The 25,641-nt window shown below is 39.5% G+C and overlaps 2 protein-coding genes across 2 annotated transcripts in view; one reads left to right on the top strand and one right to left on the bottom strand.

Annotated features, from left to right (window-relative positions):
* The window catches only part of LOC124284819, a 27,746-nt gene extending 6,722 nt beyond the window's left edge, over positions 1-21,024 (bottom strand). Inside the window, 2 exon segments of the mRNA XM_046720940.1 lie at positions 3,263-3,331; positions 20,847-21,024. Coding sequence (XP_046576896.1) covers positions 3,263-3,331; positions 20,847-20,940 — 163 coding nt within the window. The 5' untranslated portion in view covers positions 20,941-21,024.
* Positions 21,020-25,641, top strand: LOC124284817 (MORN repeat-containing protein 4-like). Its single transcript, XM_046720938.1, is given in 5 exon segments — positions 21,020-21,119; positions 21,752-21,890; positions 21,892-21,953; positions 23,243-23,352; positions 24,553-25,641. Coding segments are annotated over 4 exon segments (435 nt in total). The 5' UTR covers positions 21,020-21,119; positions 21,752-21,776; the 3' UTR covers positions 24,702-25,641.

Here is a 25,641-nt window from a genome sequence, read left to right as displayed (position 1 = left end):
GTGTGTGCAATGAACACTAGAAACACAATTCACTCACTGCAGGGCAACATTACACTGACTGAGTATGGTTTTACGCCGTTTTTAGCAATATTCCAGCAATATCACGGCGGGGGACACCAGAAATGGGCTTCACAAATTGTACCCATGTGGGGAATCGAACCGGGTCCTTCGGCGTGACGAGCGAACGCTTTAACCACTAGGCTACCCTACAGCCCCTGGCAAACTTTAGACTACAGATACAGCCTATAAGATCTATATTAGATATTCTCTCAGCTAACGCAGATCATGCTGACTGATATGTTTGTTGAACCGGAGTGCTAAAGTTATCAGGTTTTCATAAAACAAAAAAATGTTGAAGAAGGCATTAAGCCATTTTAATACTAAAACAGACTAAGATCTGTAAACAGCAAGCTTATGCTAAATGGGTTGTCGGTACATTACTACAGATATGTACCCCAGGTACATTTCTGGAAAAGTACCCTTGCCAAAATCAGAAAGCGTACCCTACATTGAGTCCATTCAGCATTGTGCCATTTTGATTGGAATTGTCATACTGTTGCATCCGATGCATCAGATTGTGTAATATAAGAAACAGTATACACAATAACGAATATTTTGCGATGGACAAGACCTCTCACAATCAGTTGAACAGGAACAACTACCTAAGGTTTCGGTTTCGTGTTGGGGAATATGGACTCGTCCCCAATTTAGGGTACCGGGTATGTTTCTGTATTTTGACTTTGTGTAGGGTACATTTCTGTATACAGAAACGTACCTGGGGTACATATCCAGGGCTCGATTTAGTGCTTTGTTACTTGCACTGGTGCAACTCAATATCACAAAGTGCAACCTAGTTATTAGTCAAAAGTGCACCATGTGCAAGTCAATTTTTGAGAAATAAATCAATAACAAATCTAAGTATGTCAGTTCATTTTTCTTCTAAACTTTGAATAGCTATGGCACCGAAACATTGCCATTTATAGACATTTCTCGGCTATGACAGCTCTTGTAAACAGGGATCAGCTGCGTATCTGTGTTGCTATGATTTCATGGGTACTACGTCACGGAAATATGTTTATGTTCATCAAAACCTCTGACGTTTTAGCACACTACATTGCAACTGGAATTTGGATAAGAGAAGACAGGGGGAGAGGGGAGGGAGAAAAGAGGGAAAAAAGAGAAATTGGAAGTAAATTAACTGAAAGCTTCAATTCTGTCTTGTCAAACCTTCATTTTTTCAATAAACAAAGGAAGTGAGTTTGTCGTCTTGATTCATTAAAGTTGATTTTATGACACAGACACACAAATAAATAAACAGAAATATATGTCCCATTTAGGGAATTACAATGTCTTGAGAAAGACAATATGCCATGGGCCTAATAGTTTTTACAATGAATCACAAAGGCTTTCACATGAAAGGACAAAGCCGAGTTCGTGATCTGGAGTGTTTATTTCTTGACTCCTACAGATATTGTATTTAAACATTAATGACTTATCTCAGATTTCAAAATAAGTGCCCTTGGCAGGCAATTTTGGAGGCCATTATTTGCACAATTCTTGAGATGTATTCCAACATGGCACAATGTAACACTGAACATTAAAGGCTCTTCTTCTTTATGTTCAGTTATTTTTAAGTCACTTCTTCCAGGATAAAACATACCTCTATTTATAAAATATAAACCTGAAACTTTTTATACTTGAATTTGAATTTTGTTACTGACAATTGTTGCAAACATAGGGACGAATTTCAGCCTCGGGTCTAGAAAAAGCTGTGAATGTAATTTCAAATTTGCATAACACTTACACCAGTATGACTCATTTAAAATAATACTGACTTCAGGAAGTTGCAGGTAATGGAGCTGATCTACTGCAACCAGCAATAGCTCATACAGCTTTATCATATTGTTATCACAATTTGCAGTATTAGACACACACTTCACAACAGAATGTAAACAATCTTGGCTAGGCCAGCAATAAGACTCGCAAATGGATTACAGAAAGGTTTTATCTAGGATATCTACTGACTGACTGAGTTTTGTTTTACGCCACTTTTAGCAACACCACGGCGGGGGACACCAGAAATGGGCTTCACACATTTTACCCATGTGGGGATTCAAACCCGGGTCTTCGGCAGGACGAGCCAACGCTTTAACCACTAGGCTACCCCACCGCCCCTCTAGGATCTCTAAGTGCCCTTGGCAAGCAAATTGGCGAAACAACTGTTTTGTTTTTTCACAAAGTTGGGATTTTCTACTTTCTTAAATTCAGAGGTCTTTTAACATTGTATACTAACCTTACATTCAATAAATATGACTGAGCATCAAAGAATCTTCCACCTCACTGTTCCTGATATCTGAACTACTAGTCGAATCGACATCGCCAACACATGAAGTATCTATATTAACATTAACTGGTGACATCTTAAGTCCAATTAGGGAGTACAATAAAGACAAACTTTATGGATAACAACTCATGAAATAAAAGAAGTTGTTATCCATAAAGTTTGACTATATTTGTACTTCCCATCTTTTCGTGTATAACGGATAAAAGTCTTCGGCATCAAAAGTGGAGTACAGATGTAGCAGACCGCCAACAATAATACGCCTGAAATCTTTACTCAGTCATCCTTATAAACAAACATGAGACTTGTTTCATACATTCATACACATCATATATGTATTAAGTAAAAATAGTTCTTGCATTGTTCCTGTGGACAAAAATCCTAGCCAGCTTCTCCTTCATCAACATGTTCAAAGTTAACGATAATGAGATAATAAGAAAAACATATCAGTTCCGTCACAAATCAAACACTGACTGTCCAATGGTGTCTGTTGAATTAGTCCCTAATGTGGTGGCCATGTTTTAGACGCCAACGTTAGGTCAGCGCCACACCGACTCTTGGGAACCTCCCTTGACATCTCATTTGTTGCTGTTGCCATGGCAACAGGTATTTTGGAGCCACTTTAGCGAGCCATTAACCATGAAAAATAGTTTATTTGAGACACAAGAAACGCAAACGAGTGTAGTTGAACTCCATCATAACATTAGATCACAGATAATACAGCGTAAGAACTGGTTTTTGATGTTTATGTGATGAGAGAGGCAATTTGTATCTACATATAACAGCATAATCAATAACTGTGGGGCACAGTACACAATCTGTCAACATATATTAAATCTAAAAAGCTTAATGAATTATATCAATTAGGTTAATGAATCTAGATTTCTGTTCTGGCCAGAAGTATTAAGACAGCATACTTACAATTAAACTGCTCAAGGACAGGTTGTAGAGCATCCTTTCCTATGAATTCTTCAGCAATTTTTTCTAAGGCTGAAAAGAAAAATCAATAATGAGATGTGGCTGAACACTAGATGCTAACATGAATGATAACATGAAGGAAAACATCTCCTGCACACCACGGCAGTCTCTCACAACTCTCCATAGCTACACACAATGTTGCATTACAGTTGAACATTACAAGCCATGTACTCGATCAATACGCAATTAAATACATTCAGAGCATATATGAATAAGATCTAACAGCTACAAAACCCAGAATGCAAATTCAATGAAGATCCCTGCGGCTCCGTGGTCTTTACAGGCAATTTGAATATTTAAACAAGCATCATGACAAAAAACAGTGCACATAAACAGTGCACACTGACACAGCAGGAAACACCGGAAACATGGTGTGGAGATATTACTACAGGTAGCCATGCTAACACTAAGCACTTGACGCGATGGTGCAAACAAGCTTTGTTCACTTTGTGTTTGAAGTCAAGCTGTAACCTAGCTGATATTTGTCATATACAAGGTTGGTTGGTTGGTTTGTGTTTAACGCCGCACTCAGCAATAGTTGAGCTTTATGGCAATGGTCTGTAAATAATTGAGTCTGGACCAGACAATCCAGTGACCAACAGCATGAGCATCGATCTGCGCAATTGGGATACGATGATGTGTCAACCAAGTCAGCGAGTCTGATCACCCAATCCCGTTCGTCACCAGCATGGGTTGCTGAAGATCAATTCTAACCCGGATCTTCACGTGTATCATATAAAAGGATGTAGCCCATTTGTGCATTTATATAAGAAATACAAAGGAAAGGATTCCACAATGGATAAATGTATGGCAAAAGCCATTCACTGACTTGTAAAAGGTCATAGTTTTACTATAACACCAAAACATGACTTCACTATCAAAATATTAGAGGCATAACGATACAATGAAGGCAGGTTATGATAATATCCTGATGACATTTGTGCAATACAATTGGTATTCCATAGTCCATAGTCTCTCCTTTTTGGCAGGTGAATCACAACCCTACATAATTTGCCTGTGAATTTCCAAAACACTGAGGTCGGACATGGTAGGGGTGAGACATATATGCTTGGGGGGCAGTGTACACTTTATATTATTTACAGCCAACCAGGCATTACTAGAGAATCTGCATAAATTAATTCTTTTAGTTTCTGTTATTATTCACAATTTTACATCAATATAGTAATGGAATGAATCATATGTATTGCGATACACTAGTTTGAAATAGACCTATTGTATCATATTGCAGTACAATACTGAATTGTCACATCGCTACAACAAAGTCCAAGCATGCATCTGTGACTCATCAAACTATTCCAAAATGTTAGAAATACACCAAGTGCTACGATTATGGATATTTTCATTTGAAATACATACACAAAAAGCTGTATTCAAAACAGCAAGACATTAGAATATTATTCCTGGTTGAATATGGGTTTCACATTCAATTTCTTTGCTTCACTGTATTAAAAACGTTTTCAGTTATGCTATTTGGCATTTTTTAACTGAATCTATGGAGGATCTGGGAGAAATGTGTTTACAGCTAACTGCGTTTCCCAGCTGACATCACACGAATATTTATATCTACACAATTGAAGTACACATTCATTTACTAATCTGAACATTGGCAGGCACAGCCTTAGTATTCAACAGTTGATTTGTTACACAATGAACCTGGCAAATATTTGTATTTTCTTCATATTGGTAAGTATCTTTATAACCTGAAATGATCTAGAAACCACATTTACAGCCTATCTGAACTCTTCATGACCCTCCCCCACGCTGGTGACAAGTGTCACAAAGTCCATTGTTTACATGTTGACCTGAATTCGAGGACAGCTCTCAGCTGTGACCAGGCTGAGGTTAAATGTTCCTTTATCCTCATACAACAACATGCAGCCCCCACAGTACAGGGCCTACATCTGTGATCCCACTGTACAGGCAACATCCCACCCCCAACCCCTCTGTAGAATCTACATCCCACCCCAGCTGTACAGTCTACATCCCACCCCACTGCAAAGTCTACATCCCCCACTGTACAGGCAACATCCCACCCTGTCACTGTCCCCACCCCAGTCTTACATCCCACCCCAGCTGTACAGTCTACATCCCCCCCCCCACATCCCACCCCCTCTGTAGAATCTACATCCCACCCCAGCTGTATAGTCTACATCCCACCCCAGCTGTATAGTCTACATCCCCCCACTGTACAGTCTACATCCCCCACTGTACAGGCAACATCCCACCCCGGCTGTATAGTCTACATCCCACCCCCACTGTACAGTCTACATCCCCACCCAGCCCTACATCCCACACCCCCACTGTAGTCTACATCCCTACATCCAACCCCACTGTACAGCCTACATCCCACCCCCACTGTACAGTCTACATCCCACCCCCCCACTGTACAGTCTACATCCCACCCCCACTGTAGTCTACATCCCCCACCCCCCACTGTAGTCTACATCCCCACCCCCACTGTACAGTCTACATCCCCACTGTACAGTCTACATTCCCCCACTGTACTGTACGTCTACATCCCACCCCCACTGTACAGTCTACATCCCCACCCCACTGTACAGTCTACATCCCCACCCCACTGCATAGTCTACATCCCACCCCCACTGTACAGTCTACATCCCCACCCCCACTGTACAGTCTACATCCCCACCCCCACTGTACAGTCTACATCCCCACCCCCACTGTACAGTCTACAGTCTACACCCCACCCCCCACTGTACAGTCTACATCCCCACCCCCACTGTACAGTCTACATCCCCCACCTCTTTGTATAGTCTACATCCCCTACTCTTTGTATAGCCTACATCTCTCACCTCCATACCCGTCTACATCCCTACCCCACTGTACAGTCTACATCCCAACTCCACCCATACTGTACAGTCTCTACATCCCAGTCCCCCCACTGTACAGTCTACATCCCAACCCCACCCCACTGAATTGTCTACATCCCCACCCCCACTGTTCAGTCTACATCCCAACCCCACCCCCACTGAATTGTCTACATCCCCACCCCCACTGTACAGTCTACATTCCCAACCCCACTGTACAGTCTACATCTCCACCCCACTGCACAGTCTATATCCCACCCCACTGCACAGTCTACATCCCCACCCCACCATTATACCCTACATTCCCCACTTCCACTTTACGGCCTACATCCTAGACCCCACTGAGCGGAATAAAACCCCACCCTCACTGAATAAAAATGGATTCATGTCAAGAAATAATTGCCAAATCTGTAATGTGAAAAGCACTGAGGATCCACAACTCCTGGCGATAATTGACCAAGCGAATGTGCTGCCATTCACCTGTAAGACAAGACAGACAATGCATAACCAGTCGTTACAAAACCCACCATTCCTTATTCAGGCTATCTTAAACATTCGTGGCTGACCATAAAATAACGATTCAACTATAACAAACATCTTATCACAAGAATTTAAATATTAAAACACCATGGTTACCTTACATCATATTAACATCTGACGCAGCCTCAAAAGAACAATAAGACACTACAGTGAAAAATCAATAGCATTTGAAGCAGCCAGGCACACTGCAGCCATTCAGCGTCATGAGGCGTGTTCTGTGCCAAAGGCATTTCGGCAGAGATTTGGCCGACCTGTGAGTGCTACATGTTGGACAATACAATTGATTTAAACACAGCCCACCTTGAGGCAAACAATCAATATTGCTATATATATCCTCACTTCTTTCTCCCCCTCTCCCTGCTGTAGTCAGTTCTAGAAGCCCTGATTCCCACTACAAGCACATTAAAATATTGATGCTTGTGAAACAGACCCTCTTTGCACACTAGTCACAATTAGTAGCAGGGAAGACATGTTTAACTGCTGCAGACCACGCTAGTCACCAGTGGGATTCAGTGTTTTGTTCTCTGGGCCTGAGTAATTTTACCTGATTCCAACTTAAGAAAGTCGTACAACACAGCAGCGGTTGATGTTAATCATGTCATATTGAAGGACCAATGACTATTACTGTACGGCAGTAGAGCTAGCGACAATACTATATAATCATATCCCTCAGATGATGTGGAGCGCGCAACCTAATTTGGATGTTAAACACAAAGGGATGTGACAATACCACCATTTCCATAATATGATACCAATCTTTGATAATCATTTCAAAACAACTTTGAATTGATTCTTTTATTTAATATGGCATAAATACACAAAGGCTTCAAACTTCCCAGTCTTCTAACTTCAAAACGGGGCTGTGGGGCAGCCTAGTGGTTAAAGCATTGCTCGTCACGCCAAAGACCCGGGTTCAATTTCCCCATGGGTACATTATATGTATGAAGCCCATTTCTGGTGTCCCCCGCTGTGATATTGCTAAAAGTGACGTAAAGCCCAACTCACTCACTCACTCTAACTTCAAAACAATTTTTTTCTATTTCAAGATATAACCTGACTCAGTGTCAACAGCAGTAAGATAAAGTCTATAACAGAATACAATCTTAAATTATGTTCACTAAACATGAATTAAGCATAATAATGGCATTCATCAAATTTCCTTGTGTTGAAATCACCATTTTAAACAAAAAGACTAGTAAATGTTTATTGCCACAGCTTTCTTAATGCATCATCTTATTATCACGCTCATGGAGTATGACATTAACAAAATTTGAGGAATCATAAAATAACTTCTTGTTGGCACAGCTTAATTCAAATGGGTACACCTAAACATCTTAGTGCCCTGTAGCACACTTGCATTTCTCTAAACAAGTACCCCTGGCAGGCAAATTGGAACAAAATTGTTAGCGTGTTCAAACTTGGATTTTATTGAAGTTATCTATTAATTAATCAGAAGTATTTAAGAATTCATTGTAAGCCTGAGTGTATTTGCCTTGTTATTAGAGATAAATCACATCTGTAACTTGTTACATTTCTCAAAGTGAGAATTGGGAAAGTTTCAATTACATTGTGGTTTTTCAACGACATTTGCTGCATACTCTGGAACTAAATATATGACTTGAAAAATACATTCCTATTCCTGAAAACAAAATAAACCTTTGAAATGGCAGAAAGTCACCATTTCCTGACTATGAGAAACAGCAAAACTGCCAACAACCTATGCCTTCAGTGATCAGATTGCAATTATAACACAACCAACTGCCAACAACAGACTGTACACACTGCCCTGGTCACAGATCAATAACCAACATTATTTCTAAACAAATCAGTTAGACAGTGTTAAAAGCCTTGACAACACAACTGTTGCACCAAGAAACAGCTGTGAAAGGGGCAGATAACAACTTCCAGATACAAGCCTCCCTACTTTCTGACGAAATAGGGAAATATATGAAATATGTCCTGTTGATCATGATGATTGAATAGGAGTAGCTATTTCAAGATAGTTTCCAACAATTTCCACAATGAGTGACAATACAAGAAATATACCCCGTGTTGATCATGTTGATACTTTCTGGGGTGATGATACAGAAAGTTAATCTGTGTGTTATACTACAGGGAGACAGTATGGTACACAAGGGATAGCTACTGTCTGGGTTAATCTGTTGCTGATTACACAATGTTATACTACAGGGAGACAGTGTGGTACACAAGGGATAGCTACTGTGTGGGTTAATCTGTTGCTGATTACACAATGTTATACTACAGGGAGACAGTGTGGTACACAAGGGATAGCTACTGTGTGGGTTAATCTGTTGCTGATTACACACTGTTATACTACAGGGAGACAGTGTGGTACACAAGGGATAGCTACTGTGTGGGTTAATCTGTTGCTGATTACACACTGTTATACTACAGGGAGACAGTGTGGTACACAAGGGATAACTACTGTGTGGGTTAATCTGTTGCTGATTACACAATGTTATACTACAGGGAGACAGTGTGGTACACAAGGGATAGCTACTGTGTGGGTTAATCTGTTGCTGATTACACACTGTGTTATACTACAGGGAGACAGTGTGGTACACAAGGGATAGCTACTGTATGGGTTAATCTGTTGCTGATTACACACTGTGCTATACTACAGGAAGACAGTGTGGTACACAAGGGATAGCTACTGTGTGGGTTAATCTGTTGCTGATTACACAGTGTGTTATACTACAGGAGACAGTGTGGTACACAAGGGATAGCTACTGTATGGGTTAATCTGTTGCTGATTACACAGTGTGTTATACTACAGGGAGACAGTGTGGTACACAAGGGATAGCTACTGTGTGGGTTAATCTGTTGCTGATTACACAATGTTATACTACAGGGAGACAGTGTGGTACACAAGGGATAGCTACTGTGTGGGTTAATCTGTTGCTGATTACACAATGTTATACTACAGGGAGACAGTGTGGTACACAAGGGATAGCTACTGTGTGGGTTAATCTGTTGCTGATTACACACTGTGCTATACTACAGGGAGACAGTGTGGTACACAAGGGATAGCTACTGTGTGGGTTAATCTGTTGCTGATTACACAATGTTATACTACAGGGAGACAGTGTGGTACACAAGGGATAGCTACTGTGTGGGTTAATCTGTTGCTGATTACACAGTGTGTTATACTACAGGGAGACAGTGTGGTACACTAGGGATAGCTACTGTATGGGTTAATCTGTTGCTGATTACACACTGTGCTATACTAAGGGAGAGTGAGTGGGTTAATCTGTTGCTGATTACACAATGTTATATTACAGGGAGACAGTGTGGTACACAAGGGATAGCTACTGTGTGGGTTAATCTGTTGCTGATTACACAGTGAGTTATAGTGGGTTACTGTTGGGAGACAGTGTGGTACAGGGAGACAGTGTGGTACACAAGGGATAGCTACTGTATGGGTTAATCTGTTGCTGAATACACAGTGTGTTATACTACAGGGAGAGTGTGTGGGTTAATCTGTTGCTGATTACACAATGTTATACTACAGGGAGACAGTGTGGTACACAAGGGATAGCTACTGTATGGGTTAATCTGTTGCTGATTACACAATGTTATACTACAGGGAGACAGTGTGGTACACTAGGGATAGCTACTGTATGGGTTAATCTGTTGCTGATTACACACTGTGCTATACTAAGGGAGAGTGAGTGGGTTAATCTGTTGCTGATTACACAATGTTATACTACAGGGAGACAGTGTGGTACACAAGGGATAGCTACTGTATGGGTTAATCTGTTGCTGATTACACAGTGTGTTATACTACAGGGAGAGTGTGTGGGTTAATCTGTTGCTGATTACACAATGTTATACTACAGGGAGACAGTGTGGTACACAAGGGATAGCTACTGTATGGGTTAATCTGTTGCTGATTACACAATGTTATACTACAGGGAGACAGTGTGGTACACTAGGGATAGCTACTGTGTGGGTTAATCTGTTGCTGATTACACACTGTGCTATACTACAGGGAGACAGTCTGGTACACCAGGGATAGCTACTGTGTGGGTTAATCTGTTGCTGATTACACAGTGTGTTATACTACAGGGACAGTGTGGTACACAAGGGATAGCTACTGTATGGGTTAATCTGTTGCTGATTACACAATGTTATACTACAGGGAGACAGTGTGGTACACAAGGGATAGCTACTGTATGGGTTAATCTGTTGCTGATTACACAGTGTGTTATACTACAGGGAGAGTGAGTGGGTTAATTTGTTGCTGATTACACAGTATTATACTACAGGGAGACAGTGTGGTACACAAGGGATAGCTACTGTGTGGGTTAATCTGTTGCTGATTGTACACACTGTGTTATACTACAGGGAGACAGTGTGGTACACAAGGGATAGCTACTGTATGGGTTAATCTGTTGCTGATTACACAATGTTATACTACAGGGAGACAGTGTGGTACACAAGGGATAGCTACTGTATGGGTTAATCTGTTGCTGATTACAGTGTGTTATACTACGGGGAGACAGTATGGTACACAAGGGATAGCTACTGTGTGGGTTAATCTGTTGCTGATTACACAATGTTATACTACAGGGAGACAGTATGGTACACAAGGGATAGCAACTGTGTGGGTTAATCTGTTGCTGATTACACAGTGTGTTATACTACAGGGAGAGTGTGTGGGTTAATCTGTTGCTGATTACAGTGTGTTATACTACGGGGAGACAGTATGGTACACAAGGGATAGCTACTGTATGGGATAACCTGTTACACAACAGACAGGCTTGGTAGTACAATGGGACAGCTACTGTTAGTTTGTTGATGATCATCATGATTATACATGGTGTTAAGATAATATATGGTGTGATATGATTTGCATCACAACCATGAATTATATGTTTTTAATATCTAGAGTTTGAAAGTTAGGTATAAAGGTTAGGAACATTCTAAAGGGCTGTGTGGATGTTATAATATCAATAATCAACCAAAAGCCATTCATTAATATTAACATTGTATGTATTTTATGTATCTTGAAAATGTAAAAACAAGAAATATATTTGTCTCTTTCACACAGGACCAGGTACATCCATGTACATTACCAACAATAAATAAATATAATCTCTAATGGATGTGTCCGTGATAAAACTCTCAAGAAGGCCAACATCCCATCTCTAATGGATGTGTCCATAATAAAACTCTCATGAAGGCCAACATCCCATCTCCAACAGATGTGTCCATAATAAAACCCTCATGAAGGCCAACATCCCATCTCTAATGGATGTGTCCATAATAAAACTCTCATGAAGGCCAACATCTCATCTCCAACAGATGTGTCCATAATAAAACGCTCATGAAGGCCAACATCCCATCTCCAACAGATGTGTCCATAATAAAACGCTCATGAAGGCCAACATCTCATCTCCAATAGATGTGTCCATAATAAAACCCTCATGAAGGCCAACATCCCATCTCCAACAGATGTGTCCATAATAAAACTCTCATGAAGGCCAACATCCCATCTCCAACAGATGTGTCCATAATAAAACTCTCATGAAGGCCAACATCCATCTCAATACTCTCATGTGTCCATAATAGAAAAGCGCTCATGAAGGCCAACATCCCATCTCCAACAGATGTGTCCATAATAAAACTCTCATGAAGGCCAACATCCCATCTCCAATAGATGTGTCCATAATAAAACTCTCATGAAGGCCAACATCCCATCTCCAACAGATGTGTCCATAATAAAACGCTCATGAAGGCCAACATCCCATCTCCAACAGATGTGTCCATAATAAAACTCTCATGAAGGCCAACATCCCATCTCAATAGATGTGTCCATAATAAAACCCTCATGAAGGCCAACATCCCATCTCCAACAGATGTGTCCATAATAAAACTCTCACAAATGTGTTCTTCCTATCTCAAATACATGTATCTCAATTAAAACTCTCTTGAAGTCCTGCATTCTCATCACAACTCTATCTCATGCAGACATCATCCAATGTCATTAAATCTACCATGTGCTTTTCATGTCGATGGCATTGTTTGATTTGTAATTGAGTAATTACATCAATTACTCTAGTTGTGTACATGGTAATAGGTTAATCCAACCAAATATAAATAGCCAAGATGGAACAATGGGATAATGACAGGAGAAACACATATAGCTCTGTACTTATTTGAAAAGGAGTCTTGCTCTATCATCATCCAAAGGCAACTCTACAAGTCAAATAGTCTGTTCAAAATATCCTATCTTTTCCCATAAACATAAATGTCAGAATGCTTCTATCCACCCCAGGTTACTAAACACTGCTGCACAATCCCAAGAAACAAGTGAAAATGGTGACAGGTTGGGCATGGACCTCTAAATATAACAGGTCTTTATCTGGAAGAAAAAAAAAAAGAAAGAAAAAAGATAAAAAAAGAAAGAAAGAGAAAATGGTGACACGTCTGGTAGTTTGACAGGCCAGGACAATATGTGGACATCTTGCTGATTCAGTCCACTGCAACATGAACTCTACTTTGCCATTCTGGGCCCCATTCCTCAAAGCGATCGCAATGCTAAGATGATCGTAACTCCCATACTTCAACATAGACTTACGAATGTGGTAGAACTACGGTCGCTTTGAGGAACGGGGCCCAGGAACTCAAATTTCCGACTCCACATCAGGCAAAATCTGATGATGACCAAATGAAATATCCAAGGTCCACATAATGTTTTCCGGTCATGTTCCTGTACACAATCGTCAGATCTATCCTGTTGATGTAATGCCATGATGCTGCCACCAGCATACCTACCACACAGGCTGCTGCAGGAGAGCAGCCTCTCCATGCTGACTTCAAACATGCTGGTGTTGAGCGCCACAGTCTACAATGGCCTATGTATGTCTCTGGAGGACATCTTGATTTCAGACCTGAATTTTTCAGTCTGTTTCAACTGAATTTCTTCAAGGTTAAATTCCCGTGACAGATTTGAAGTTGTTCTCAAGTTTTTGTGCAAAAATGAATCTGTTCAACACAACTGTGTGAACAATTGGATCCTGCTGGGGAGGTGGTACTTCTAGGCCTTCCTCTACCCACCCTAGGGTTAAAGCCATCCGTTTGCAGATAAGGTTCCATCCCAGTGTTTCCGCTGGCATATTTTTACAGCTGGACATTGTGACTGGCTAGCATTTCAAATACCGGTCACTTGTAAATTTTACTGGTCAAGTGATCACGCTTTTCATTGTGCACGAGACCTTGCACCCTAACAGCCAATCAGAATTGTAGAGGCTAGCGCAATGCATCAATGCTGCTATTTTTATCCTTGGAGTTTTCCAAAACTGCTAGTCTTTAGTTGACAACACCTCAATGTCATTGTGAAAACGTAATCTTTTTCGAGGAGAAATAAAATTGACAGAGTTAATTAGAAAATTGATTTTAAAATTTGCCAGACACGATGACCGACAGCCTTTGAAATTACTGCACATTCTAACTTTGTACCGGTCAAAGTCCAATATATACCAGAGACACAGGAAAACCAGAAATTATTGAGAATTTAAGATTGTAATTTTTTTTTTTTTTCACTCAGTACTCACCTATTAAATGTGCATATTAGCAGAACATAACTCCAGATTCAAAGACAGGTGAACAGTTAGTATTTTGTCAAGTCACCATGGGCAGCAATGCAGGCTTCAATGCAGCGGGGCATACTACTGATCAAAGAAGTTAGAAAGTCGTGGTCCATGCTGTCCCAATATCGGACCACCTCTTCTTTCATTTCAGCAATATTTGTCAGATTTTTCTTATTGACACTTTCCTTCATAAGTCCCCAAACATTTTCTATTGGATTTAGGTCAGGGCTATAGCTTGGCCAATCTAATAATGTCATATTTTGGGTCCGAAACCAGGCCTGTGAATGCTTTGAACGATGTTTTGGATTGTTGTCCTGCTGGAAAATCCACGTGAGCAGATCGAAGTAAATGTCCCTCGAGAATATCTGTGTACCGCTCACTGTTCCTATTCCCTTCAAATACACAGAGGGGCGTTGCCCCTAACACAGATATGCCACAACACACGTTAAATTTCGGACTGTACTTTGGGTGCTGATACAAAGGTTTTTCAGTTTGTTTGGTCAAGAATTTCAGTGTATTAGGAAACAGCCACAGAGATCTTTCATCTGAGAAAATCACATTGTCCCAGTTAAAATTTCTATGCTGTAAGCACCAGTTCAACCTTCGCTCCTTTTGTTCAGGTTTCATGATTGGTGATGGAATTCCTCGACTTTTCTGCCAAACCATTGCATGCAGCTCAGTTCTAATTGTCTCCTTACAGACAGCCACAGTTCCTCTATCAATGATATCCAGCCTTACGTTTTCTAAACTCCTTCGTTTGTTTTTAGAAACAAGAATACCAAGCCACCTCCTGTCACCGTCAGTCAATTTTCTGGGCCTACCTGCGCCTCCCTGGTGCTCAATGCCATATCCATTTGCAATATTTTTCAAAACACAATAAACAGTGGACAAAGGGATGCCTGTTCTACTTGAAATCACTTTAGCTGATCTGATATCCTTGTTACAATACTCTAAAATCAACTTCCTCTTCTCTAAATCATCCATACTGAGGATCACTGAAAATGTCATCTGCTAGCAAGTAAACAAAGGGGAATAACTCTTCACAAACTAATGAAAACGGATTAATGGATTTGTCTCTCTTGAATGAAACCAAGCACTGACTGACTGAGTTTGGTTTTACGCCGCTTTTAGCAATATTCCAGCAACATCAAGGCAGGGGACAGCAGAAATGGGCTTCAAACATAGTACCCATGTGGGGATTCGAACCCGGGTCTTCGGGCGCGTGACGAGCCAAAGCTTTAACCATTAGTCTACCCACCGCACGAAACCCTAGCACTTGAAAGCTGGTCAAGGTTGTTTATACTAGAAATCCAATTAAACATATTCCTAAAATTCTCAATAATTTCTGGTCATACTATAACGGAAACACTGCACCCATTGGGATATCACACTTTTAGATTTACTGGTGTCTTGCAACTGCAATAGGCCATGCCTGTAATACGATTTCTTACTTTTTCTGCCATGTAACACTTTGTACCCATTTTTCTTTATTGAACGTTGTGGTTAGACACACTTTTGGCACACTTAAGTAACCCGGATTTGTAAACAAATTTCATGTTTTTCATGTGCTATGTGAAAAGTTAGTGCAAGTTTATTATCTGCATTTGATTATATCTCACAATATATCTGGTATTTACCAGATTTCTTTATCCTTTTCAGGTAATAGCCCTTCGATCTTCAGATAAATAAACATAAACAACATAAATGCATAGAAGTTTCTCTCTTGCCCACAGGAAGCTCAAATCCAAACATTCAAGTCAAACTGTTCATAGTCTTGAAAAATCCACTCATCCGCTTGCATTTACAGGGGAGTTAAGATACAACGAAACCATGATACAATATGTACACCAATCATTTGAGTGTCATACAGTTTGTATCCTGATACAATACTCTTACTTCAAGCGCTCATACGCCATCTTCTTTCAAATTTCAAGAACGGAAATGGGATACTGTAGGGGAGAAAGCCTTAAGCTAGGTGTCTTCACCATGGCATTATTCAATAAAACTTGTTTTCAATAAAAAAATGTTAAATCAATAAAACATGATATGCAAGGACACATATTCTTAGAAATTGATAAACTGTATCATTACACCGTTAGGATTTAAGACTGGCCACATTTACATTGTGAAGCTGAAGTGAACAAACACTTGGGGCAAGAACATATTTCAATCAGACAAATTCATCTTTAATAAAAGAAATTTAAATATGTACAGGAAAAATTTGAACTAAAAAATATATTTTCATATCTTTCAAGTTCTTAGTGATGATAATAAAATACACTCATTTATGAAAAAAACAGACAGTGTATTTGGCAGAATCAAACAGAAAAATGTGTTTGCACAGAAGGGCGAAACAAATTATTAAAGATAGGTCATTATATTGCCATTTTGGTTGTGACTTGTTACATACACTCAAATGTGACGGAGAAAGTAAATGATTATGTGAAGAAAAGGCCGAAATATGTTTCAAGTAGGGGATGGTGTGGTTGACGAGGAAAAACACGCTTTGAACACTAAACAGGATGAAAAGATTTTTTCAACAATGATATTACTTGTAAAAAAATGTTCAAGGCTCATGCTTGAGCATGTGAGCATTAATAGGCAGGCATGAATAAAGATGGAAAAAAATAATTACTTTGAGGAAATATATATAAGAAAGATTGCAGAAATTATTAATATTTACTTAGGACACATAACAGCTAACAATTCATTGTTCAAGGGAAAATATTATATGTCTGGACGAGTACAAAACTGTTGTTCATACTTGAAAAGAGTGATGTATGATTATTTCTTAATTTTCTTTTGAGTAATATTTCATGTCATAATCTTTGAAGATTTAATAACTTTTCTAATAAGCTATGACAAATGCAGTATGCTGATTAAACAAGTTTGTTCAAGACAATTATTGTGCGAAGTGTTTTACACTGGTATAGGTTGAGTTTAGTACAGACTCAGTGAACCATACCAAGCCATTACTTTGGCTGAAAAATATTACATATGATATAATAATATAATTATTGGGCACAAACTTCTGTAAAGGACCCAAGATACAAAAATACAGTACATTGTGAACAATTGTGAAATTTTCTACTTGCAGATTTCATCCACATTAAAAGAATTTTAAGCAGGACATGAATTCTCTGAATTTTACCACTGCTGACTGATCACGAAATCTCATTCAGCAGGTCTGACGACAACCAGCATCGTGATAACAAGCCCTAAAATAACTGTTTAATTCCTGTTTATAAGTTAAGGAAAGAAAACAGGAAATAAATATATGCCAAAACATCTTGTATTTCTACAGGTTGTCTTTTCTGTGATACTGACAGACTGTTGTTAAGGGCACTATTTCACACCACACTTCTCTAAAAATACATAATTCATTTCTCTCAATAATACTAACTATCAGCCCTCAGGGAAGCTACCTTACACTTTATCCAAAAAACGTATTTAGATTACAACATAAAGTAAAAGGTTCAAATGAATTAATGTAACGTTGCATTGAATCGACCCGCATGCTCTCTATCGGCTGACCATTATTTTAAGCGAACACCATATAGTTATGTCCCTTGGAGCGCTCTTTACGAATATCAACCAGTTCGGCAAACACCAACAACACCGTGTGTGACAGTTTTCGATGTACGGAGCAATTGTTTACATTCCGTACATGGCAAGTGTTTTGTTTGGAAGCTGTTCGCCTCAAAGTTTCAATTATCAATGTCAGGCAAGTCGTAAGGGATAATAAGTCTTTTACAGCATTAATTGTGAGTGCATATGCCTAATATATATTATAGAGGTCAAAATATTGTTTAAAATGTGTTAAATTGTGCCCTTAATTTATTTTTCTAAATTTGGGAACGGTACAAAATATATAAAGCTTCTTGATTGAATGACATGAGATCATTCAGACAAAGGTGATAATGTGCAAAATCTTTCGGACTCAGTGAACTTAAAAACAACTATTTCAGAAAATATAATATGCTATTATTGAACCTGTTTAGACTGAGCTATAACCTGCTGTCATGTTAATGCTACAAAACAAATCTATTGTATATTAAATGCCCCTGGCTATCCCCCTTTCAACCAGGAACTTGAAATCCAGTTTTATTGTGTATACTTAAACCTGTGTCCACACAACCCTTCAACCATATGACTGTGTTACTCATACATATTAATGCTGATATTCATATACATCATTTATCATGATAAAACACATTATCTACAGTGTTTTAACATTTCCATAATTAAACTTCCTGTTTCATTTTTTCAGCATTTTCATTATAGAAATAAAAGTTCAATTTTTTTCAATATTTCCATTATAGAAATTACTGTTAAATTTTTTCATCATTTCCAGAACAGGAATTAAAGTTTAATTTTTCCAACATTGCCATGATAGAACTTACTGCTAATTTTTCAACATGTCTATGCCATCTTTCTGATCAGCTTCCAAGTATTATTTATCTATGGCAGGTCCACAAGTTGAGATGGTTCTGACCCTTACAGCCTTTGGATGGTCACACACCGACCAGCTATAGATGTCGATAATCCAAGTTAAATTTCAGTTGGCAGGAAGCATTAGGAATTATAATAAACCCCCAACCGAACCCATACCATTAGGAATCATAACAATCCCCACCATACCACCACTCACCCATAGCAAAGATGCCACAGCCATCTGAAAACAATCCTTTACAGTTTAACCACTTCCTCAGAGGCAACAAATATCAACACAAATTCCTTAGTCTAAATTAAAAAATGCCCAAACCTATGTTGAAAGAGTTATATGGTAACCAATGTTATGGTTTTGCAGAGTTGACTTAAATTTCAAAACAAACAAATTCATAAAGAAGACTGAAAAGGTTCCATGCATAGTCAGATATTCTTTGAACAAAGAACCTTCCTAGGATTAAAAGATAAGAACCATCATTCAAATCCCAAGTTTGGAATTATAATATGCATATTTGTACATTCTTCCTTGAAAGAAGATACGTCTTATAGTAAGAAAATCACAAGTTTGGAACATTTGTTTTTAAAGTTTTCCTACCTAGGGATACATACAATACACTGTGTTGCATTCCATGCAAGGATCCATAGTCTATGATCTTTATGATTTACATCAAAATCTTAATTTTGAAATTTAAAAACTGTATCCCCTTTTCATTAATATACATAAAATATTATCGCTCTTCATTCTCGTCACCATGATTACTCAACAGCTTAAGGTTTGCAACCATCCAGTTGTTAGTCACTATTCCATGATTCACGGTAGCCCATGTTTGGGATGCCTAACCAACATGTTGATTTCTGTGTGCCAATACTCAATGGGAATGGCACTAAGTAAGGTGAGAAAAACATGGGTATTTGGGTCTGATGATATTTTAACTCATTCGTACTGTAAAAATACCAACAACTAAAACCCAAACAATTCCTTGTATGATTTGTTCTCAACTCAAAATCTGATTATGTAAAAACACAGTCTGCTGCTAAAACATTATCTAATTTACATATGCCCCCCAGCTCTTCAGAACCACATATGACATTTTCCTAATCTCAAACTGTCCCTAAAAAATAATTTCCCCATAGGACAACTCAAGAACTGGCCTGTTAGTAAAATGGAAACAGACATACTCTGACTGTGACCTCCATACACTTCCAACAATGACAGAACGAAAACTACAACAGAATCAATAAACAAGCTGCATTATCATAATTAAAAACATTCAAAAACTCATATCTACGAAATTTGTAAACATGTCCAAACATCTCTTAAATAAATTATTAGTCGCAGTTCTCCTGCCCTGCGGTAAGCTGTGGTCCGCATCAAGCCATCCGTTTGCCCCTCCCCTGCCTCCAAAACCTCACCCCCAGTGACTGTTGTCGTCTTGTGGCACCAAGCGTGGCACCATCACCAAACCAAGGCTACGGAGTAAGCCGCTCAACAGGCTCATTAGCATAGTGCGGGCGAGGTCACGTCTTGCACAGTAACCTACATCAAAAGCCATCGATCGTTGTTCGTCTTACCTATGTTACAAAAAGATCAATAACACAAAGGTAAACTTCCAAATATAAAACCTCACCGAAATAATTCCCCCACCTGTGAAACCATGTCCGGAGATGAATTTGATATGGCTATTGTGATGAATCTTTATAAGGGCACAAATATGGCGGTTATGAAAATGATGCACAATATGGTTTGGGAAATTTGGGTGAAAAAGGATCAATTTTGTATAGTCATCAAGGTAAGCTTACACGGAAAAGCGGGAAATTTTGATTTGTTCTGGTTTAATCAACAGTCTGAGATAACAAAGCAACAATTTCACTGCCTGGTCCTCTACGACGCCAAAAAATAAGCCAGTATTCTTTTTGACTGCGGAAGGTGCCGTTGTATCGATCGAGCCCAGGGATGACCAAATATTGGCGAAAATTTGACAATGATGAGCCGCGAGTTTCCGACTCAAACAGGCTCCCAGAAGACTTCTAAAGGGCGGAAAACTATCGGAATCGTTAGAATAAGGCACTTACCAATGGTGACGGGAATTTTCTTGCTCCATGAGAGTAATTCTTTCCTAAAATTTCGCCGCTCTTGAGCACACTGCGGGCTCCCGCAATCAACCATGTTGACCGTACACTGCCGCTTACGTCATGATTCCATGACCCCCGAATCCGTGACGTTTTGTGTACAGGTGCAAATTTGGGTGACCTCCAAACTCGTGACGTTTTACGTACAGGTGAGAACCAGGAAGAGAACGTACCCCAACTCACAGGACTTGCCACGCCCTTGTCAGGTGGGCTAAGGTAAGATCGGGTTTAATTTGTAAGTTCGATAGATTACAATCGGAATACACGATAATTTGGACATTGTGTTGGACAGTTCAGTAACACCGATGCACGTGGGCAGGTAAACAAAAGGTGACAGACAGGTAGGTAACTAAATCTGGCTTACCAAAACACAAGATCGTGACATTAGTCATATCGCATGAACACGAACGAGACTGTTCTGATAACACTCTTGTGTAATTGTCATAGTGATTTTTCAAGCCCTTAGACATCGAAGATTGAACAACAGTGAGGTGCTGATCACAACGAACGCAATAACTGCGAACAGAGTCGGAACTGTCAAAATTAGTGGATTTGACGTTGGTGTTTTCCACAATAACACCTCTACTTGTAAGTTTGGCAATAATTCACAGAATGAACATTTCTTAAATGTTTTATTATTATTATTATTTACAGAACCATGGGTCAGTCTTTTTCAGTTCAAAAGTTAACATTTTGAACCCCAATTTGTGTTCTGTGAACTTTGTTTCCTGAACTTTGAGTAGCCATAACCATATTAATGCTACAGTCTCTGTACAACACCAAGTATTGATAACAGTATTGTTAATCTGTGTCTCGTTTAGTTATACATGTTATTGATTATATTTCAGTGATTCTTGCATCTCAATCAGCAATATGGCCAGCTCCTATAAATACCCTGATGGAAGCTCCTACTCGGGCAATTGGAGTGAAAATGGTCAACGCCATGGTTACGGACATATGAAGTTTGCTGATGGGTCAGAGTTCTGGGGGGATGTTTGACAATGGCTTGTGTACAGGGAATGGAGTCATGAGGTTCCCAGATGGTTCCAGGTAGTTCTGTAGTTTTTCTCGAGCAACTTGTGAAATTAACATGCTTGCTAGTCCAACTTTATTCACATGTATTGAGGCTAAGTATAATGGCTATAATGGAAGCTATAGTTGTATGTCAAAGTTTCAGTTTCATAGGAATTGGAGCTGAATAAGTTTTGAAATTTAAAACACAGTAGCCAGTTCTAAAGTTTGATATAGGATAAAATTTTAATTTCTTCAGTTTGGGGATGGCGAAGTTGAAGAGCCAGCAGGATTTCCATTGGATAAGATTAGTTCACTGATTTTTTCAGTGTTTTTATAGTAACTGAATGAAGTAAAACTCCACTGCTATTCATTTGCTGTTAGCAGTTGTCAATAAATACATCTGGTGTGGCCACAAGGTAGGGCGCCAAACCATGCCCCAGACATCTGGAATTCAACACTTTCATAACCGTTTTTGGGTTGGGGGAGTGAGTTTAGTTTTATGCTGCTTTTAGCAATATCCCAGCAATATCACGACAGGGGTCACGAGAAATGGGCTTCACACATTGTGCCCATGTGGGTAATCAAACCCGGTTATTTGGTGTTACAAGCAAACGCCTTAACCACTAAGCTACCCCACTGTCTCTGGGGTTTGGGGAAAGGGGTTAGGTCTCGAAACTTAAGATATTCATTTAACATTAAGCTTTTGAAGTGGTTCTTTAATAGTTTCATCTCAGTAAAGCTGGGTCAAACTATATATTTCCTAGCCTGTATGTGAGAGTTGTCACCTGAATATAGAAGTCCTCACCTGTATGTGAGAGGTGTCACCTGTATATAGAAGTCCTCACCTGTATGTGAGAGGTGTCACCTGTATATAGAAGTAATCACCTGTATGTGAGAGTTGTCACCTGTACATAGAAGTCCTCACCTGTATGTGAGAGGTGTCACCTGTATATAGAAGTCCTCACCTGTATGTGAGAGGTGTCACCTGTATATAGAAGTAATCACCTGTATGTGAGAGGTGTCACCTGTACATAGAAGTCCTCACCTGCATGTGAGAGGTGTCACCTGTATATAGAAGTCCTCACCTGTATGTGAGAGGTGTCACCTGTATATAGAAGTCCTCACCTGTATGTGAGAGGTGTCACCTGTATATAGAAGTAATCACCTGTATGTGAGAGGTGTCACCTGTACATAGAAGTCCTCACCTGCATGTGAGAGGTGTCCCCTGTATATAAAAGTCAACACCTGCATGTGAGATTTGTCACCTGTATATAGAAGTCATCATCTGTATGTGAGGAGCATCACCTGTGTGTGGTTTATTGCAGGTATGAGGGTGAGTTCAGACAGGGCAAGTTCAACGGCTACGGGATCTTCACTCGCTGCGACAACATGCGGTTTGAGGGAGAGTTCAAGGAAGGAAAGATCTGGGGCATGGGTGAGTTACCATGACAACTAACTTTTTTAACCATTTAGGTTTCATGGATGTTTGAAGCTTCCAGTGTCAAATTAATAAAGTACCAATATCTCTGATGAATTTGATTCCATCACCTCATCTGTCAGGAAACTAAAGCGGACTTGATGGACTTTTTGCTGTATTTATTTGCATGACAAGCTTTGTTCTCACAGCTTGTATCCAAGCTGATGACGTACCGATGTCATCTATAGGATGATTCAAAACTCTGTACATATTCCCTGTCAACAGAAGGCTCCTCCTGACCCTGAAAATAGGCTGCTAAGTCTCATCATGTCTGTGAATGTTTTCAGCATCAATGAAGGGGCCATAAATTTCTGAGTCCTATCATTGGATTAGAAAAACACTTTCTTATGTGAGGTCGGCGCCTTGTCCACATGATCAAAGAGGCATCTGGCTTACATATTGTCGTCCTTTGCTTATAAACCTCTAGTGACCTCACACTATTGTCTCGCCAGGTTCTCCTTTTACTGAGTAAACCTCTACAGGCAGTTTCGCAGACATTCTCCAAGAAATCCTAGGGATTTTCTACAGAATTGCCTGGATCCCAGGGATTTTCCCGAGGATTTATATTAATAATAGCCCTTGACTTTGAATTATTTGACTGGTACAAGTTTTGAAGATTGATATAACTTTGTCTGCTATTGCTGAATATCACATTATTGTAAACTTCCAATATATTGGGCAGATGCCTTGTTTCGAACCTGCAACCCTTCGCTTACTAGCTTGGTGGTTTTATCCACTAGGCTACGAAGGATCGCTGTGAAGAATAAGATTGTTTGTCAGTATGAACCATGTGTTCCTCACAAGACGGGTAGTGCGGGCAGCACATGTGCAGGACACAGGTAGTACGTGCAGGTCACAGGTAGCACGTGCAGGACACGGGTAGCTCGTACAAGGCAATGTATCAACTGCCAGTCACATCCCAGTCGATTTCAACAGTAAATACCAAATATTGAAATTATATCTAAAGTATATATTTGGTCGGTTCATAAGTCCCCTCCCTAATTTCCCTCTGTCGCTAGCTAACTTTTTCAAACAAAACCCCAGAGTCGGTTTTAATCCCTCATGTACAGCTGTCTGATGTCTGCTAAAAAGTAAAATAACAGTTTACGTTTATTCACTCAAACAATAAAATGATCACTTTGTGTTGCTTTGTTTCAGGTCTGATCACATTCTCGGACAAGACACATGGATTGCCGCGTAACGAGGGGTACTTCGAAGGGAACAAACTCCTTCGTCGAGAAAAATGTTCTGGGATCATTCAACGGGCAAGAGATGCTGCCAATAAGGCAAAGTCTTACGGTTCCTGAACAATTGTTTTTCATGAATCTTGAAACAAAGAACCCAATGTGCCTTATAATCTGAACTATGGAGGGAGTATGTAGCATATTAACATGTCAAATGAAGCCTGGCATGAAGAAAGGGAGTACTGAGAGAACTTAATCAAACATGACAACCAATCACTACCGCATGCTTACAGCTCATGTTGGTTCCATTGTTGAATTTTATATACTTAGTATAAAACGATTTTTATGTTCAACAAGTGTTTAACATTCAGGAGGGATTTCTCTATCAGAGGGTTAGGGGACAGTGGGTTTGTATTCAGGACTGTATCATATTTTGATGATCTGCATTTTATGTAACAATATTTAACACACAGACATCAATAACAAACCTAAATTTTTGTGATAAATTTTAGCAGCACACACCACCCACATGTTTTTCTGTGTGATGCATCACACACACCCCACTTGATGGAATGGGGTGTTATCACTGTGGTGCATAATGGTAAAGAACGTCCGACTGTAATTGTGTCTTCTTACATCTGCTGTAGTCATATACATTAAAAGCTTGTTAATCTGGAGATCTGACATTTCAGATTAATACTGCTGGGAATTCCAATATGACAACAAAGACACATAACTATGCACCTCTGTTTTGTTATCTGGAAGTTTGTAGATTCTGATGAAAGAGTTTGGATATACACCGAAACGTTGTGTTCCTCAATATAAACAACTTGCCATCCATAAAAACAATCTTCCTTATGGTTTCACTGTAAATGATATGTCACTGTAAGTTGTAAGAAGGTGTGATAGAAAGCTGAGTGCATTTGTTGAAGATTGGCGGGAATGTCCATCGAAATCTGCCACTGCTGATGGCAGCCATGGCAGAAGTTCTGCACTGGAGATCAGCCGATGTTGAGTCGTTGCTAGCATTATTTGTAAACATGGACAAGGTTGTAAACATGAA

The sequence above is a fragment of the Haliotis rubra genome, unplaced genomic scaffold, assembly GCF_003918875.1.
Source record: "Haliotis rubra isolate DU_JTF1 unplaced genomic scaffold, ASM391887v1 Scf345, whole genome shotgun sequence".
Taxonomy (NCBI): domain Eukaryota; kingdom Metazoa; phylum Mollusca; class Gastropoda; order Lepetellida; family Haliotidae; genus Haliotis; species Haliotis rubra.
Note: the sequence above shows the minus strand (reverse complement) of the source record. Positions and strands in the feature narration are given on the sequence as shown.